The sequence below is a fragment of the Oncorhynchus kisutch genome, linkage group LG1, assembly GCF_002021735.2.
Source record: "Oncorhynchus kisutch isolate 150728-3 linkage group LG1, Okis_V2, whole genome shotgun sequence".
Lineage (NCBI taxonomy): Eukaryota > Metazoa > Chordata > Actinopteri > Salmoniformes > Salmonidae > Oncorhynchus > Oncorhynchus kisutch.
Genome location: NC_034174.2, coordinates 64,178,048 through 64,197,273, shown reverse-complemented (window position 1 = coordinate 64,197,273; position 19,226 = coordinate 64,178,048). Strand labels below are relative to the sequence as shown.

At 44.1% G+C, this 19,226-nt stretch overlaps 2 protein-coding genes across 3 annotated transcripts; both read right to left on the bottom strand.

Annotated features, from left to right (window-relative positions):
* Window positions 1–3,725: 3,725 nt before the first annotated feature.
* Window positions 3,726–8,812, bottom strand: polg2 (polymerase (DNA directed), gamma 2, accessory subunit). The gene is made up of 8 exons (XM_020468413.2): window positions 7,979–8,812; window positions 7,725–7,830; window positions 7,152–7,257; window positions 6,004–6,189; window positions 5,038–5,178; window positions 4,800–4,880; window positions 4,620–4,720; window positions 3,726–4,347 (listed from the first exon to the last, which is right to left on the bottom strand). The coding sequence occupies exons 1-8, from the start codon at window positions 8,478–8,480 to the stop codon at window positions 4,182–4,184; spliced, it is 1,389 nt and encodes a 462-aa protein (XP_020324002.1). The 5' UTR covers window positions 8,481–8,812; the 3' UTR covers window positions 3,726–4,181.
* Window positions 8,813–8,929: 117 nt separating this feature from the next.
* LOC109875954 (probable ATP-dependent RNA helicase DDX5) lies at window positions 8,930–17,579 on the bottom strand. 2 transcript variants are annotated; one of them, XM_020468410.2, is made up of 13 exons: window positions 17,334–17,579; window positions 13,977–14,154; window positions 13,779–13,875; window positions 13,547–13,680; window positions 13,389–13,454; window positions 13,149–13,290; window positions 12,858–13,018; window positions 12,248–12,420; window positions 11,971–12,081; window positions 11,819–11,880; window positions 11,664–11,723; window positions 9,972–10,193; window positions 8,930–9,739 (listed from the first exon to the last, which is right to left on the bottom strand). In XM_020468410.2, the coding sequence occupies exons 1-13, from the start codon at window positions 17,372–17,374 to the stop codon at window positions 9,285–9,287; spliced, it is 1,902 nt and encodes a 633-aa protein (XP_020323999.1). In that variant the 5' UTR covers window positions 17,375–17,579; the 3' UTR covers window positions 8,930–9,284. The 2 variants fall into 2 exon arrangements, with proteins under 2 accessions (XP_020323999.1, XP_020324000.1); XM_020468411.2 differs by having other exon boundaries at window positions 9,956–10,193; window positions 17,334–17,548.
* Window positions 17,580–19,226: the final 1,647 nt, after the last annotated feature.

Below are 19,226 nucleotides of genomic sequence, written 5' to 3'. Positions count from 1 at the left end.
GGCGACTTTGTTGCCGGTGATGTTTGCTGAGGACCTGCCTTACAACAGGCCTATAAGCCCTCAGGCCATCCTCTCTCAGCCTATTGCGGACAGTCTGAGCACTGATGGAGGGATTGTGCGTTCCTGGTGTAACTTGGGCAGTTTTTGTTGCCATTCTGTACCTGTTCCGCAGGTGTGATGTTCAGATGTACCGATCCTGTGCAGGTGTTGTTACACGTGGTCTGCCACTGTGAGGACGATCGGCTGTCTGTCCTGTCACCCTGTAGCTTTGTCTAAGTCGTCTCACAATATGAATTATCTTTGAAAGACAGGGTCCTGAAAAAGGGCTCTTTTTTTTGTTGCTGAGTTTATATATGTATATACACTGCTCAAAAAAATAAAGGGAACACTTAAACAACACAATGTAACTCCAAGTCAATCACACTTCTGTGAAATCAAACTGTCCACTTAGGAAGCAACACTGATTGACAATAAATTTCACATGCTGTTGGAAATGGAATAGACAATAGGCAATTAGCAAGACACCCCCAATAAAGGAGTGGTTCTGCAGGTGATAACACAGCGTTGAGATTGCCCTTACACCTTCCTGGCTGATGTTTTGGTCACTTTTGAATGCTGGCGGTGCTTTCACTCTAGTGGTAGCATGAGACGGAGTCTACAACCCACACAAGTGGCTCAGGTAGTGCAGCTCATCCAGGATGGCACATCAATGCGAGCTGTGGCAAGAAGGTTTGCTGTGTCTGTCAGCGTAGTGTCCAGAGCATGGAGGCGCTACCAGGAGACAGGCCAGTACATCAGGAGACGTGGAGGAGGCCGTAGGAGGGCAACAACCCAGCAGCAGGACCGCTACCTCCGCCTTTGTGCAAGGAGGAGCAGGAGGAGCACTGCCAGAGCCCTGCAAAATGACCTCCAGCAGGCCACAAATGTGCATGTGCCTGCTCAAATGGTCAGAAACAGACTCCATGAGGGTGATATGAGGGCCCGACATCCACAGGTGGGGGTTGTGCTTACAGCCCACCACCGTGCAGGACGTTTGGCATTTGCCAGAGAACACCAAGATTGGCAAATTCGCCACTGGCGCCCTGTGCCCTTCACAGATGAAAGCAGGTTCACACTGAGCACATGTGACAGACGTGACAGTCTGGAGACGCTGTGGAGAACGTTCTGATGCCTGCAACATCCTCCAGCATGACCGGTTTGGCAGTGGGTCAGTCATGGTGTGGGGTGGCATTTCTTTGGGGAGCTGCACAGCCCTCCATGTGCTCGCCAGAGGTAGCCTGACTGCCATTAGGTACTGAGATGAGATCCTCAGACCCCTTGTGAGACCAAATGCTGGTGCGGTTGGCCCTGGGTTCCTCCTAATGCAAGACAATGCTAGACCTCATGTGGCTGGAGTGTGTCAGCAGTTCCAGCAAGAGGAAGGCATTGATGCTATGGACTGTTCCGCCCGTTCCCCAGACCTGAATCCAATTGAGCACATCTGGGACATCATGTCTCGCTCCATCCACCAACACCACATTGCACCACAGACTGTCCAGGAGTTGGCGGATGCTTTAGTCCAGGTCTGGGAGATCTCTCAGGAGACTATCCGCCACCTCATCAGGAGCATGCCCAGGCGTTGTAGGGAGGTCATACAGGCACGTGGAGGCCACACACACTACTGAGCCTCATTTTTTACTTGTTTTAAGGACATTACATCAAAGTTGGATCAGCCTGTAGTGTGGTTTTCCACTTTAATTTTGAGTGTGACTCCAAATCCAGACCTCCATGGGTTGATAAATTTGATTTCCATTGATAATTTTTGTGTGATTTTGTTGTCAGCACATTCAACTATGTAACGAAAAAAGTATTTAATAAGAATATTTCATTCATTCAGATCTAGGATGTGTTATTTTAGTGTTCCCTTTATTTTTTTGAGCAGTGTATATATAATATATACACACACACACACACACACAGTTGAAGTTGGAAGTTTACATACACATTAGTCAAATACATTTAAACATTTTTCCACAATTCCTGACATTTAATCCTAGTACAAATTCCCTGTCTTAGGTCAGTAAGGATCACCACTTTATTTTAAGAATGTGAAATGTCAGAATAATAGAGATAATTATTTATTTCAGCTTTTATTACTTTAATCACATTCCTAGTGGGTCAGAAGTTTACACACACTCAATTACTATTCGGTAGCATTGCCGTTAAATTGTTTAACTTGGGTCAAAAGTTTTGGGTAGTCTTCCACAAGCTTCCCAGAATAAGTTGGGTGAATTTTGGCCCATTCCTACTGACAGAGCTGGTGTAACTGAGTCAGGTTTATAGGCCTCCTTGCTCACACACACTTTTTCAGTTCTGCCCACTCCAGTACCTTGACTTTGTTGTCCTTGAGCAATTTCCCACAACTTTGGAAGTATGCTTGGGGTCATTGTCCATTCGGAAGACCCATTTGCAACAAAGCTTTAACTTCCTGATTGATGTCTTGAGATGTTGCTTCAATATGTCCACATCATTTTCCACCCTTATGATGCCATCTATTTTGTGAAGTTCACCAGTCCCTCCTGCAGCAAAGCACCCCCACATAATGTTGCTGCCACCCCCGTGCTTCACGGTTGGGATGGTGTTCTTCGGCTTGCAAGCCTCCCCCTTTTTCCTCCAAACATAACGATGGTCATTATGGCCAAAGAGTTCTGTATTTGTTTCATCAGACCAGAGGACATTTCTACAAAAAGTACAATATTTGCCCTCATGTGCAGTTGCAAACCGTAGTCTGGCTTTTTTATGGTGGTTTGTAGCAGTGGTTTCGTCCTTGTTGAGTGGCCTTTCGGGGATGATTTAGGTATAGGACTCATTTTACTGTGGATATAGATACTTTTGTACCCGTTTCCTCCAGCATCTTCAAAAGGTCCTTTGCTGTTGTTCTGGGATTGATTTGCATTTTTCGCACCAAAGTACGTTCATCTCTAGGAGCCAGAACGCGTCTCCTTCCTGAGCGGTACGACGGCTGCGTGGTCCCATGTTGTTTATACTTGCGTACTTTTGTTTGTACAGATGAATGTGGTACCTTCAGGCGTTTGGAAATTGCCCCCATGGATGAACCAGACTTGTGGTCTACCATTTTTTTCTAACGTCTTGGCTGATTTCTTTTGATTTTCCCATTATGTCAAGCAAAGAGGCACTGAGTTTGAAGGTAGGCCTTGAAATACATCCACAGGTACACCTCCAAATGACTCAAATGATGTCAGAAGCTTCTAAAGCCATGACATAATTTTCTGGAATTTTGCAAGTTGTTTCAAGGCAGTCAATTTAGTGTATGTAAACTCCTGACCCACTGGAATTGTGACACAGGGAATTATAAGTGAAATAATCTGTCTGTAAACAATTGTTGGAAAAATGACTTGTCATGCACAAAGTAGATGTCCTAAAAGACTTGCCAAAACTATAGTTTATTGACAAGAAATTTGTGGAGTGGTTGCAAAGCGAGTTTTAATGACTAATGACAACCTAAGTGTATGTAAAACTTCCGACTTCAACTGTGTGTGTGATATATATATATATATATATATATATATATATATATATATATATATATATATATATATATATACACACAAACACACTTAATCATGTTTTGTTGACCCGTCGAAAAGGTTCCATATGAGAATTTGCTACTGATATGACAGCATTTGAATGACACTTTGACAACAAAATGACAACCACAAAGTGAAAATGATTTACAACTTTTAATATAGTATCCTAGATAGTCAAATTGGCTTTGAGCTACAGTTATCCAAAACATAAACACATATAGACAGCTTTCCTGCTGCCCATGAGGGCCCACCACCCCATTCTTTGACAGTCTCCTTTGACATTTTGCCAAATGTCAGTTTTCAATCAATGAGGGAGTTTGATTAAGTGCACCGTGCTATGGTATGTGATGTGAATGGGCAAAGCGGTGAGGGAGAAGCACCCTTCTCAAATAAAACAGTAATCTGCACCACTCGGCCATGTTGTCAACAAGACAGCATCGTTCAGATCCATATAACATCTAGTATCGTTGCTTAATCTACGTCCCTTCGTTTTAAAGCTGAATTCACCAACGGCTAAAATGGGGCACCTGGCTCACGCCCGGGAGGCAGTCCGGTTCCAAAAATGTAATCCATGCTAATATTAATATTACTCCCTCATATGTTCTGTGCAGCAGATATGTATCTGGCCAGAAAGTTCTTGACCTCGGAGATGTGCATGGTCTCCTTGATGGTGGTGTCGCGGCTGCGCACCTGCAGTAGGCCACTCTCAAGCGTGTTGTCACTGATCACCACAGTGAACAGCACTCCCATCTCGTCATACCTGGGCACACAGGCACCAAACATACTTACAGTTGGGTCCCCACAGGGAAACAGTACAGCTATTGAGATCACCTTCAGTGAAGTCAAACGTCAACATGTTACATAATTCTGTATACACCAAATTGCGTGGCCACTAAATAGGTGTGGCTTTTGATGTCAAAATTATATTGTATTCAGAATGTATCCAACAGTAGACAACACATGAAATCTGTTAGATGAAATGATAAACCACAACATGAAGAAATATACTATCATGGTATGAAGAAGTTTTACTTTGTATTCAGCTGCTCCATTGAGGTTGGCATGGTTTCAATATATCCAGGCCATGCAGAGACTCCCCCTTCCAAGAACTCCTTCAGCAAGCCTTCACAAACCTAAGATGTAGAATATAATTTTAGAACTACACTCAGAGTCCTATTGACGAACTTTGTGTATATCTCAATAGTTTCCTACCTGTCTTAGTTCCACAGTGGCTCCCCTTCCCATGTCCAAGGCCACTTTGACTGGAGACAAAATAGGATGGAGCTTCAAAACCTACAAGGGCAACAAGAAGTCAGTGTGTGTAGCACATTCTAACAATTTCCATCAGTTCAAAAAACAGAAGTAAGATGTTGGATGCTCAAGTTCTCACCCGTGTTATCAGAGACGTAACCATACGAAAGTTCATGTGGAAAGGACTTAGGCGCCTCACCTTTCTCTGCTGTAGCCTCTGTTTGCTGTCGACTTTCTTCACTTGCTGGAGTGAGTTGTACAGGTACGCCAACACTCCTCGCTCTAGGTTTCCAGTTACGGAGATGGCATAGGGGACGACTGACTTCCTTCCATCTAGGCACTGTGCATGACAGACAGAAAAAATATGGAGCATTGATATGATTAATACCATCTTACTTTAATAACAAAAATATGTTTATTGTCACATACAACACATTTCACTAGACTTATCCGGTGTATTACAGGGTCAGCTTTACTGCCATACCAAGCAAAAAAGGCAGTACCTGCTCATAGCGTGGAACTGACAAAAATTGCTTTTATTTACTCTGGTTTCACAGAAACCTAGTGCAGTTACTGCTAATATGACCCACATTTTCTCCAAAACAGAGGCAGGATAATTGTCCACATCATTAAGCATGTATTTAACGTAGCAAGAATGATATTAACTCATTTTTGACCAAATTAGCAGTTACTGCCTTTTTGCTTGTTAGGGCATCATAGATGTACAACGCACCTGGAGCAAATTAGGTTTAAGTGCCTTGCTCAAGGGCACAGAGATTCTTCACCTTGTCAGCTTGGGTATTCAAACCAGAGACCTTATGGTTAATGGCATAATGCTCTAACTGCTAGGCTACCTGCCGCCACACAACTGACCACAGGCGACCAGTGGCACCTTAATTGGGGAGGATGGGCTCAGAGTAATGGCTGGAACAGAACTATTGGAATGGTATCGCACAAATCTAACACATGGTTTCCATGTGTTTAATATCATTCCATTCCAGCCATTGTTATTAGCCGTCCTCCCCTCAGCAGCCTCCTGTGCAACTGACATATTGTGAAAAATGATTAAGATCAACTCCTAATTTGATTCAAAATTGACAGCATAAGAAGGATAGGGTATTAACTGCAGTTTTGTCCCTGCAGAAGAAGGCATCATTACACTGACCTGTAGTTTGTTGCGAGCGCTCTTGTGTGTCTGCAGCAACTCTGCATCCCCTCGGCTCAACAGAGTCTCCAGGGCCTCTTGGCCCCATGGGAAATTGTACACAATTTTCACACCACGAGACGCCCGGCCTGCCAGCTCCTCTTCTGTTATGTCACTGCAGCTGAAGTCGGACGGGCCCAGGGCAAACTGGATCATAGATGAATGGAGGGACAGGATTGGATGGACAGAGAGATGAGATTAGAGAAAAGTACTTTACCATCCACATGAAGTCATGTTGTCTTTCAGTATTACAAATAAACATAGAAACAATATTGTTTCTATAAATTTCAAATCAAGACTCAGATTCATTTGCAGACATTGAAACTGATCTTGACCACAGCGTATTGAAATTGGAACAGCCCCGTGCTTCACGGTTGGGATGATGTTTTTCGGCTTGCAAGCCTCCCCCTTTTTCCTCCAAACATAACGATGGTCATTATGGCCAAAGAGTTCTATATTTGTTTCATCAGACCAGAGGACATTTCTACAAAAAGTACGATCTTTGCCCTCATGTGCAGTTGCAAACCGTAGTCTGGCTTTTTTATGGCGGTTTGGAGCAGTGGCTTCTTCCTTGTTGAGTGGGCTTTCAGGTTGTCCATATAGGACTCTTTTACTGTGGATATAGATACTTTTGTACCTGTTTCCTCCAGCATCTTCACAAGATCCTTTGCTGTTGTTCTGGGATTCATTTGCACTTTGCGCACCAAAGTACGTTCATCACTAGGATACAGAACGCGTCTCCTTCCTGAGCGGTACGACGGCTGCGTGGTCCCATGGTGTTTATACTTGCATTTTGTTTGTACAGATGAACGTGGTACCTTCAGGCGTTTGGAAATAGCTCCCAAGGATGAACCAGACTTGTGGAGACCTACCATTTTTTTCTGACGTCTTGGCTGATTTCTTTTGATTTTCCCATTATGTCAAGCAAAGAGGCACTGAGTTTGAAGGTAGGCCTTGAAATACAGCCACAGGTGCACCTCCAAATGACTCAAATGATGTCCATTAGCCTACCAGAAGCTTCTTGACTTCAAATCAAGATTCAGATTCATTTGCAGACAGAAACTGATCTTGACCACAACGTATTGAAATTGGATCAGAAAGTGACCCACCTTTCTCCACCACTGCAGCCGATGCCGTGCCCAGTAGTCCAACCACTGTGAGGAGGTGCGGGGCGAGCAGAACCACACCAAAGAGGACTGGGTAACTTCATCTGGGCTGCCAGGAATTGACACACAGAATAGGGGTTAAAGGTAGACTCTGCAAAACGACGTTGCCACGAGCAGCACCGCAGATATTGAGTTGAGCGATATACAAGACTTTGCTCAGACAGTCACACACAGTGCATACGCACAGGGTCGAGTCATGCTGTTGGAATGTCATAGGTACGGGACCAAAACAGTGGATAAGTTGAACCTCGCGCTTCAGCGCTCTTAGTTGTTGCAGGAATTGAACCACTATGCTTTTTACTTTCTGAATGTACGTCATCTCACTGAGTCTACCTTTAAAGTGCACAACTACTCTTTAGTCTGCTATGCCCAGGTGTTATTATAGCAATCAAAAACATATGACTTAGGTTAAATCTATGCTAAATTAAATCTATTTGCACTTTGAATAAGCACAATGGTAACTGATCACAGTGCAGGTGAATGGTTCATGTGATTTAAGGGAGGAGTTAGCCTCACCAACTAGGTCCACCTGATGGCTGGAAGCACAATCCGGTCTCAGCCAGGCCGAACGGCAACTTTCGGTTCACTAGTTCCAAAGAGGGCACATATTGCTCCAAAGCACCTGGAGGGGGGTGGGGGGAGCATTGACCATGTTAGCCTGGAAACCCAACGTTGAATTTAATTTAACTATACGAGTCGATTTATGTCCTGAAGCATGCACACAAGTAAAAATAGCAGAGGTGTACAATACAACACCCAATGATAGTTACCTTGGAAAAGACTAGTTCGAAGAGATGCACCATTCTGGATATAGGTCTGTAGCTTCTGAATAAGTTGGTCCTTGCTTAGCTCTCTCTGGGAAAGTATTTGACGTAGGTTCTCGGTGTCAACAACCCTCAATTGTCCATCCCTCTCGGTAGTTCTGTCCTTACTAGCGTGTAGAGTGCTTATCCCAAACACCTCGGCCCTGAACCCTATCACAGAGTTCCACCACTGTTCAAGAATGTTCTTTTTAAGTTCCATACCAAGTGGTCCATATCCACAGTTGGTTCCGCGCTGAAAAGAATCTCTATGAAGTTGGCCAGAAGCTATGTAATACCTGTCAGTACATAGCTGCATCAGTGTTTTGGTATGGTCGGAGTCCTCAGCGACAGACCTGACAGGAGTTGCAGTACTGAAGTGCTGACGTGCAAAAGCTACCCTGCAGCAGCGTGAGGTTCTTGGTATAGTCTCACATCTACAGATAAGTCGTCTAACACAGTAAGTGAGCATGTTTAGTGGTCACTCATTCCGTTATTGAAAAGTTAGGCACGCGTCAAGCTGCAATTAACCTAGCAATGCATTGCGTGCGGTCTCACATTTTAGAAGTAATTCCCAGGCTGAAATCACGTTAGACAAGGACACCTGCGAATTATACCACGAGTAGTTTCGGCAAAGCCTGGCAACGTAATATAAATAATCCTCTATTTCTAAAATACTTGCAACCATGTGTAAAGCGTAAACTGGGCGCACCCGGAAGTAAAGCTACGTCTACGTCACTTCCGTGTCGACATGAGAACAAGACAAGTTCTCATCTTTAACTTGTTACCTTACGGTTATACTTGTGCAATTAGGAATGTTTGCTATATTCTTTTGTGGTATGATTGAATTGTTTTAAAATCAAATCCACTAAGATTAAATGCTGAATGAATACTCAATAGAAGAATGAACCACCACAAAACTTCAATTTAATTATTTTATTTGAAGGCCCATGCATGTCCCCCAAGTAAGATCTTAACATATCACTTTAAACATACCACTAACTCAAAATCTGCATTACTTAGTAAAAATAAATTACTGAGGAATGTAACAAATAAAAAACAGTCAAGGAGATGTGCACCAGTTAGATGCACTTCAACAGCCCCCATTGGGACTCATTTCAATGCTTGGGGTTACTGAAGAATTCCAACCCTGCTGTAAGCAAAAAAAAGTTAAACAGTACAGAGGATAATAATAATATTAATAAAAGATTTAAAGACGAGGGAAAAAAAATTGTGGTTTGGTTGTGAATTGTGCACACAATCTACACCTAGTCAGTTACTGTGGGAAAGGGGGAGGCATAGAATAGGGTACCATGGGTGGGGGTTGTTGGGACTGCTGTGCCTGTGGGTTAAAGGGGAATGGCGGGCGACCCATGCCGTTTGGGGCAGCCGCCTGCGCAGCTCCAAACTGTGGAGGGGCCTGGAAGTTCTGGCCTCCGAACGCACCCACCTGGTTGGTGGCGCCAAAGCTAGCCTGTCCGTTGCTGCCGTAGCTGTTGCCGTAGCTACCGCCAGAGCTAGCACCCTTGTCATAGGTGCTACCCCCGTAGCCCACTCCGTTTTGGGTTTTTGTGCCGAAGGCACTCTTTGGTCCCCCACCGAACCCCCTGTCGCTATCCTTGTCCCTGTAACCACCACCACCACCACCACCACCACCACCGTAACTCCTCCCCCCAGAATACCTATCTCGCCGGTCATCCCTAAAGCCACCTCTTCCCCCCCCGCCACGACCTGGAAAACAAGAGACAGGGCAGTGGTGAGACTGGTAGCAGTGATGGGTGTCAGACATTTAAACTAAAATGATAGTTGACAAATATGGTGAGAACAAGGTGGGTCATCTTCGTATTTAATTTTTAAGAAGCTGTGCCCCAAAACCCTTCAAATAGATGTCTAATCTATAAAATCAAAATGTCTGCAGATGTAACCACAGCCTTGTTCGCATCTCACCCGCCATAGGAATTACCTCCTCTGGCCTCTGCCATCTGGAGGAGCTTGGGGTTGATAGCCTGGTTAGCTTCGCGGAGCACAGCTATGAGGTCACTGGCCTGTTTCATGTTGTTGGGGGTGAAGAAGGTGTAGGCGGTGCCTGTTTTTTGACTGCGGGCCGTGCGTCCAATGCGGTGGATATAGTCCTCAGAGGAGTTAGGATAGTCATAATTTATGACAAATTTCACATCCTCCACATCTGTAAAGTGTTGCAGTGTGGCAAAAAGGACACCATACAGGATTTTGCACACCACAACAGCCAGACCAAAGGACAAGGTTAGCATAGAGAATGGAGAGCTAAAAGGTTCCAGAGACTGGATACTTAGCTGAGCTGCAAAGAACGGGGTTAACCAACACAATCCAAGAAAAACGTTCTACTCCATGGGAATACTACTGTGGGAAGAGAGAAACGAGATGCACACTCCGTTTGCTTACCATATCAAAAAATGGCATTCTCCCTCCCTTTTTTAACCAGGGGAGGAAAAGAACTGGATTTGAAGTCTTACCATTAAGGAGTATGCATTCACTAGTCCTTTCCCAATGCAGCGAACTCCCCCACAAATTGTCAAGTGACATCCAGGAGCTTCTACGCAGTAGGGCCGCTATGTGCACTGTTGCCTCCTCGTGTGCCAATATAGGACCTTTCAGTTGGTATGGGTTCTGAAGGTCCTTTTTCCCAGTACACACTCATGAGAAGCTTGCTAATAAAGGCCTCACTGCACGTCTTGCCAAGACCGAATAGACCAAGTACTAATTTGAGGGGGGACCCAAAAAAGGCAAAAATGAAAAAGGTCCAAGTATTGACCCCTGTGGTGCCCTTCAGAGAGCATAGAGCACCCCGCCCCCATCAGTCTCGTCTAGGCAAGATCTTCCCAGAAGCCAGTGTTCGTTCACTTGAGAAAATGTCTCTCGTTGGCAGGTCTCGACATGACTTTTAAAAAGCAGGCGAGGGAGGAACTTTGGTTTTTGAAGCTCTTCTATTTTCACTTTCTCTAGATGTTCCCATAGCCCCTTAAACACGTGCCAGTTTCTCATCAATTTCGAATCGACAACAGTAAGTTGAAAACTGCTCTCTCCATTTCAAGAAAACCAGTGCTTTGAGTGAGGGAGAAAAATATATAGCAATGGAAAGCCGTGACATTCGCAACGCCCATGCTTTTTTGGGGACAAGCTCCGCAACTAACAGAATCGCTCCAAATCTCAAACAGTGACTTGCAATACAGTGCCCTCTACAAAACGCATGCAAGGCAAATGGTCACGTCAAGTATTTGTGTGTGTAACGTTTGAGTTGGAAACGTCTCGACGAAGGTATTTCAGGTAAAAATCCATGGACAGAGAACAAATAATGTCATGTATAAAAAATAAAAAAAAAGATATCAGAAACAAGGCTTAGCCACACTGCCTTTTGACTTGAGGATTACTGGCACACAGAGCTTTCACCTCTCTAGGCCCACTGGGTGGCAGCCAGTGGGGCAACTTCATTTCCAATATGTCCTCCTTCCCCCTCGAGGCCTGGGACTTGTCATGCCTAGGCCCTGCCACAAAGACTGCACCTTTAGGTGAGAAACTCAGAAAATGCATAGAAGTTAAAGAAAGCCAAAACCACTTTCTTTAAAAAGTGAAAATATTGAGGAAAACATCCAGAGGGTTTAACCAAAGCCATACTGACCTAGACCGCGGGAGGCCACGTCGGTGGCGATGAGGATGGGGGCCTTGCCGTATTTGAACTCTGTGGAAAGAGCGACTTCAATTATACAAGTCCATAACATTGTTGTGAAAAAACATAATAAATATATTTTTTTATAGAAAATATTTCAGGCATACCATTGAGAACCCAGTCCCTCTCCTGCTGGCTCTTGTCTCCGTGGATACCCATTGCTGGCCAGCTGTAACAAACAAACATGGACTTCAGAGGCATGACTCATTACAGGGAGAATGATTTACCAGTTAAGAGACACTAGTGTGATGACACTTACCCATCTCGTCTCATCCTCCTGGTGAGCTCGTCGCAGCGTCTCTTGGTCTCGGTAAAGATAATGGTCTTGTTCTCCTTCTCGCTCATGATCTCTTCCAGCAGCCGGAGGAGTCTTCAGTGTAAAAGACAAGAGACCGGATACAAATTGACATGACTCACTATATCCTGGATGAGACAAATGAATTACCAAATGAAGAGTTCTTCCGTTTGAATTCCTTCAATTATGAAGCAGTGTAAATGTGATGTTTGGCTTTGCTGAGGAGGAATGGGTCACTCACTTGTCATCCTTCTCGCCGTCGTTGCACACGTCCACTATCTGCAGGATGTTGTGGTTAGCGCTGAGCTGCAGCGCGCCCACGTTGATTTGGACGTACTGCTTCAGGAAGTCCTCAGCCAGCTGGCGCACCTCCTTGGGCCAGGTGGCACTCCACATGAGGGTCTGACGATCCGGCTGAGAGAACAACAGAAAATAGATTACTTAAAGGATTTGATAAAATACTAAATGGCTGATCCTACAGGAAAATCTAATTCTAGTCGTCACATGCGCCGAATACAACAGGTATAGATTTGACAATGAAATGCTTACTTACAAGCACTTACAACCAACAATGCAGTTCAAGAAAGAGTTCAGAAAATATTTAATAAAGAAGCTAAAGTAAAAAAATAAAAATCATAACACAAAATAACAATCCCAAGGCAATATACACAGGGGTTATCTGTACCGAGTCAATGTGCAGGGGTACAGGTTAGTCATGGTATACAGACTCTGCAATGATTTGTCAAAGTCCAATGGGAATTCTGCCAATTGAAATCAGCAGCAAGTATTGAATGAGCCTTTATACTGAAGAATTCTAGCAAAGGGAATTGCGTTGAGTCAAAGCCACATACTCGAATTTGGTCCACAATTTTGCGTATTTGGGGCTCGAAGCCCATGTCCAGCATACGGTCAGCCTCGTCCAGCACAAGGTAAGTACACCTGCGAAGGTTGGTCTTCCCAGCCTCCAGGAAGTCTATGAGACGCCCTGGGGTGGCAATACAGATCTCAACACCTAGGGGGGGGGGGGGAGGGGAACAGACGACACTCCCTCAGATGTCTGCCTCTATCATCAAAATTATTTAATACAGAATCAAAGTATTGAGCAAACAAATGAAAGCTAAACAAAAGTGGTGGATAGATACCCCTCTCAAGGTCCCGAATCTGGGGTCCTTTGGGGGCTCCACCATAGACGCAGACTGACTTCAGGCGGGAGGCCCTGCCGTACTCAGCGGCAACCTGCTGCACCTGCTGAGCCAGCTCACGGGTCGGGGCCAGCACCAAACACTGAGAAACAAAGATAGAGACAAGTGTTATTCAGCTGGACTCACCCTGTAAAAACTAATAGGGATGTTCTCTATTCAAGAGGCTTATGGTGTACTTACTATAGGTCCGTCTCCATGCTCCAAGAATGGCTGGTGTTGAATGTGCACGATTGCAGGCAGCAGATACTGAAAAAAAAAAAAAAAAAAAAAAGAGCTCAAATGGTTCAACTGCACAAATATGTACCAGAAAGATGCTACTAAGCAATCAATGTACTTACAGCAAGGGTTTTACCGGAGCCTGTCTGGGCGATGCCCACCATGTCTTTCCCACTGAGGGCCAGAGGCCAGCCCTGAGCCTGGATAGGAGTTGGCTCAGCCCATCCTTGTTTGGCAATCACATCCATCACATAATCTGAAAAAGACAAAGTTAGATTACATATGAGATTCAATTCCACCATTTTACACAACCAGCTTGTTCTTAAGCGAAGGTGGTAGAGCGGTTTTACTCACTTGGAAAATTGGCCTCGTGAAACTTCATCATGGGCTTGGGGCAGTCTCTGCCTTTCACTGTTACGTCTTTACTTCGCAGGTAGTTCTCCACCTCTTGCTGCAATCAGACACATAAAAAGGTTGTACATAGGCAAAGATCAAAAGGTTTAGACCACACTCAAATCAGATGGAAAGGAAATAACTGCCTGGGTCACTTACAGGTGGTCTGCGGGTCACATCCGGATGCTCCTGGTAGAAGTTCTTCTCGAACTTTGGGAGCTCATCCATGTTCCAGTGTTTTTTGCGCAGCCTTTCACCTGGGTTGCCAAATTTCCCCTGAGGGGGTCCACCCCTACTGCCACCACCGCCACCTCCAAAACGAGGTGCAGCTCCATACCTGAAATAGTAAGGGGAACATCCTAATGTTAGATGACTGAGCATACAGTGAATGCTGGGTTGAAGTCAGATAGTTATGCAAGCTACATTGAGGAACTGATACCTCACATTCCCCATGAATACATGGCTTGATGAGTACTACAACAGCTAGCATAACATAATTTAGGTTCCCTGTGTCCAAGATTTGGCAAACGTTACTGCTTAGTGTTCATTAATTGACAAATTGGCTCTGGAAGCCAAACACTCCATCTAAACGGGAATTGGTTATAGAAACAAATCTGTCTACTTTAATACGTCAAAATAATTTCACAAATGGAAAATATACAAGCTGTAAACCATTTAACAGTTACAGCCGACAGTAGTTTTCAGTGACGACACGTTTGTGGCATCTGTCTTCAGTTTACAAACAGGTGTTCTGAGACGCAGGTGTCTAAATAGTGCAGGTAGTCCACTCTCTTCCGTAAACAAGCGCTGTAACATGGCCGTGTGGGTACCCGAACCCAATAAATGTGTGTATCAATTTCGCCAATATGAAAGATAAGGTTTTTATGTTTCCAAGCCCATACTGCAATCGATGCATTTAAATTTTAAGACTGAGCTCTTATCCTAACACTTAATTACAATTTAGCAGTAACACTGGAGTGATAGATGAGCAGAAGATGAATGTGAAAGTAGAGCTACTGGGGTGCAATGGAGCAAAAAAATAAATAACAATATGGGGATGAGGTAGTTGGGTGGGATATTTACAGATTGTCTGTGTACAATTGACAGCTGATGCTTAAAGTTAGTGAGGGAGGTATGAGTCTCAAGCGTCAGCGATTTTTGCAATTCGATCCAGTCACTGGCAGCAGAGAACGGAAGGAAAGGTGGCCAAAAAGGAGTTGGCTTTGGTGGTAACCTGTGAAATATACCTGCTGGAGCGAGTGCTATGGGTGGGTGCTGCTATGGTGACCAGTGAGCTGAGTTAAGGCAAAGAATTATAGATGACCTGGAGCCAGTGCGATGAATATGAAGCAAGGCCCAGCCAACAAGAGCATACAGGTCACAGTGGTGGGTAGTATATGGGGCTTTGGTGACACAACGGATGGCACTGTGATAGACTGCATCCAATTTGCTGAGTAGGGTTGAAATATTTTTTAAATGATCGCCAAGTCATAGATCGGTAGGATGGTCAGTTTTATGCGGGTATGTTTGGCAGCATGAGTGAAGGATGCATTGTTGCGAAATAGGAAGCCGACTCTAGATTTAATTTTGGATTGGAGATCTTTAATGTGAGCCTGGAAGGAGAGTTTAGTCTAACCAGACACCTAGGTATTTGTAGTTGTCCATATATTCTAAGTCAGAACCGTCCAGATTAGTGATGCTAGACGGGCAGGCGGTTGAAGAGCATGCATTTAGTTTTACTTGCGTTTAAGAGCAGTTGGAGGCCACGGAAGGAGTGTTATGGTATTGAAGCTCATCTGGGGGTTAGTTAACATTGTCCAAAGAAGGGACAGAAGTGTACAGAATGGGAGCATCTGCATAGAGGTGGATCAGAGACTCACCAGCAGCAAGAGCGACATCATTGATGTATACAGAGAAAAGAGTCGGCCCAAGAATTGAACCCTGTGGCACCCCCATAGAGACTGCCAGAGGTCTGGACAACAGGCCTTCAGATTTGACACACTGAACTATCTGAAAAGTAGTTGGTGAACGAGGCGAGGCAGTCATTTGAGAAACCAAGGCTGTTGAGTGTGCCGATAAGAATGCGGTGATTGACAGAGTCGAAAGCCCTGGCCAGATCAATGAAGACGGCTGCACAGTACTGTCTTTTATCGATGGAGGTTATGATATCGTTTAGGACCTTGAGCGTGACTGAGGTGCACCCATGACCAGCTCGGAAACCAGATTGCATAGCGGAGAAGGTACGGTGGGATTTGAAATCGTCTGTGATCTGTTTGTTCACTTGGCTTTTTAGGGATCTCAGACGATACGAAAGAGAGGTTGAGCAAGCTAGTAATAGGATTGCAACAATTGCGGCGGATCATTGTTGATAGAAAGGGTCCAGATTGTCTAGCCCGGCTGATTTGTAGTGGTCCATATTTTGCAGCTCTTTCAGAACATCAGCTATCTGAATTGGGTGAAGGAGAAATGGGGAGGCTTAGGCAAGTTGCTGTGGGGGGTGCAGGGCTGTTGACCTGGGTAGCCAGGTGGAAAGCATGGCCAGCCGTTGAAAATTGCTTACTGAAATTCTCAATTATCATCGTGGATTTATCGGTGGTGACAGTGTTTCCTAGCCACAGCGCAGTGGGCAGCTGCTCTTATTCTCCATGGACTTTAGTGTCCCAGAACTTTTGAGTTTGTGCTACAGTATGCAAATGTATGTTTGAAAAAGCAAACTTTTGCTTTCCCAACTGCCTGTGTATATTAGTTCCTAACTTCCCTGAAAAGTTGCATCGAGGGGGCTATTCGATGCTAATGCAGTACGCCACCGGATGTTTTTGTGCTGGTCAAGGGCAGTCAAGTCTGGAGTAAACCATGGGCTATATCTGTTCTTAGTTCTACATTTTTTTAATGGGGCATGCTTATTTAAGATGGTGAGGAAAGTACTTTTAATTACATGTGTAATGTAACGGAGAGCCACGATCAAGGGCTGGGCAGCAGTGACCCATTTGCTTACACATGCAAAGATGTGGTAGGTTTAACTACATTTGTTTCTGCGTCACGTTTAAACCAATTTAGCTGCCATTTTAATTCCGGCCGGTAGAGGAGGAACAAAGGGAACCGGCCGGCATTTTGATTCGAAACAATTTGCAACATCCAAGCTGACCAAACATTCCAGGGTTCTTAACCAACATCACACACTATATTTTATGCGCCGATGTGCAAGTATGGTGAATATGGTTATTATATCCAACATAGCATAGGCCTCTGAGAATCTCCCATTGCTAACGCGTTATTGTAGCTAGCTAATGTTAACTGTCAGCGAAACATTTGCCCGACCTGCTTGTTACATCAATTAGATCAAAGAAAATGTACTTTAACACTTGATTAGGGTTCAAAGTCGTATTAACATTGTACCTCAAGCCAATGGCATGGATAAACAAAACGTACCTAGCTAACTAAGTTCTCGCGTTAAAACTAACCATCTTTTCCTAGCTAACGATGTTAGCTAAACAGACATTAGCGTTACCTACTTACCCCCTGTCTCTGCCACGATCTCTGTCGGAAAATCCAGGCATGGTTATGCAGAGTATGAAAGTTACAAATGATAACTACGTCTATATCTTTAAACAAATCTGTGGTAAATACAAGTGGATCATCTACAAGTGCGACACGAAAATAGAAATGCTGGGCAGACAAATGTCAGTCAAAACGGTGTTCTAGCTCATAACACATTGGAACATATCAACGCGCATGTGTCTGGTACTACTTTTTCTCCTTATTTGGTCACGGAAGTTAGCTGATTGGCACAGTTTGACGTGTTATTACCCCATTTTTATAATAACCTTAATTACTTGAGCCAAATTAAGTGCTAATGTATTACTTTATTCAATCATTTTAAAACAGTAATGCAGGTACTAGACGTCACATTGTGTTTACACAGGAACACTACATTAGATACAACTTCTACTCAATAGTCTACTGAAAGAAGCAACAATACAATTTACCCCAAAATTGATGGGAACCAAATATGTACAAAAGCAAACAGTGACCACCCCCAACGTTTGCAATTAACACCTATCTTCAAATCACATTTAGCCAATATTCATTTTAATGCAGTCGAGAGATAATGGATACCAAAGACAGTAACGTTACAGTATTAAAATGGGCAGAAACTGCTTCTCTAATCCAAAACCCAGATCACACATGTAGGCGTGGTTAAGGCGACTTTGGCTAGCTAAACTCAATCAGTCAAATCAATGTGCAATCAGGCACTTCTTCCATATACATATGTTTTTTTTAACGAAAATTAAAACGTGTCAGTTTGTCACTTTCACGAGATTGGAGTAATAACATGGTCATCTACTTAAGACATTGGCTCGAATCTCGTTTGTGCCTTTAGATTTCCAGAAAATTAACAACTAAGGAATCATTTTTCACTTCTGTCATTTTTTAATTTCACCTTTATTTAACCAGGTAGGCTAGTTGAGAACAAGTTCTCATTTACAACTGCGACCTGGCCAAGATAAAGCATAGCAGTGTGAACAGACAACAACACAGAGTTACACATGGAGTAAACAATAAACAAGTCAATAACACAATAGAAAAAAAAGGGAAAAAAGTCTATATACATTGTGTGCAAAAGGCATGAGGAGGTAGGCGAATAATTACAATTTAGCAGATTAACACTGGAGTGATAAATGATCAGATGGTCATGTGCAGGTAGAGATACTGGTGTGCAAAAGAGCAGAAAAGTAAATAAATAAAAACAGTATGGGGATGAGGTAGGTAAATTGGGTGGGCTATTTACCGATGGACTATGTACAGCTGCAGGGATCGGTTAGCTGCTCAGATAGCAGATGTTTAAAGTTGGTGAGGGAGATAAAAGTCTCCAACTTCAGCGATTTTTGCAATTTGTTCCAGTCACAGGCAGCAGAGAACTAGAAGGAAAGGCGGCCAAATGAGGTGTTGGCTTTAGGGATGATCAGTGAGATACACCAGCTGGAGCGCGTGCTACGGGTGGGTGTTGCCATCGTGACCAGTGAACTGAGATAAGGCGGAGCTTTACCTAGCATGGACTCGTAGATGACCTGGAGCCAGTGGGTCTGGCGCGAATATGTAGCGAGGGCCAGCCGACTAGAGCATACAGGTCGCAGTGGTGGGTGGTATAAGGTGCTTTAGTAACAAAACAGATGGCACTGCGATAAACTGCATCCAGTTTGCTGAATAGAGTATTGGAAGCTATTTTGTAGATGACATCGCCGAAGTCGAGGATCGGTAGGATAGTCAGTTTTACTAGGGTAAGTTTGGCGGTGTGAGTGAAGGAGGCTTTGTTGCGAAATAGAAAGCCTACTCTAGATTTGATTTTAGATTGGAGATGTTTGATTTGCACTTTGCGCACCACAGTACGTTCATCTCTAGGAGACAGAA

Bases quoted from the DNA above. Each gene is read 5' to 3' on its own strand.
- polg2 (XM_020468413.2), bottom strand. From the start codon at position 8,480: ATGCTCACTTACTGTGTTAGACGACTTATCTGTAGATGTGAGACTATA. The intron at 6,190-7,151 runs GTGGGTCACTTT...TCTATGATCCAG, and splicing joins GGCTGCAGTGGTGGAGAAAG to TTTGCCCTGGGCCCGTCCGA. The intron at 4,348-4,619 runs GTAAAACTTCTT...CTGTGTGCCCAG, and splicing joins ATGGAGCAGCTGAATACAAA to GTATGACGAGATGGGAGTGC.
- LOC109875954 (XM_020468410.2), bottom strand. From the start codon at position 17,374: ATGCCTGGATTTTCCGACAGAGATCGTGGCAGAGACAGGGG. The intron at 13,876-13,976 runs GTAAGTGACCCA...GTCTGATTGCAG, and splicing joins ATGTGACCCGCAGACCACCT to CAAGAGGTGGAGAACTACCT. The intron at 12,421-12,857 runs GTATGTGGCTTT...TTGTTCTCTCAG, and splicing joins AAATTGTGGACCAAATTCGA to CCGGATCGTCAGACCCTCAT.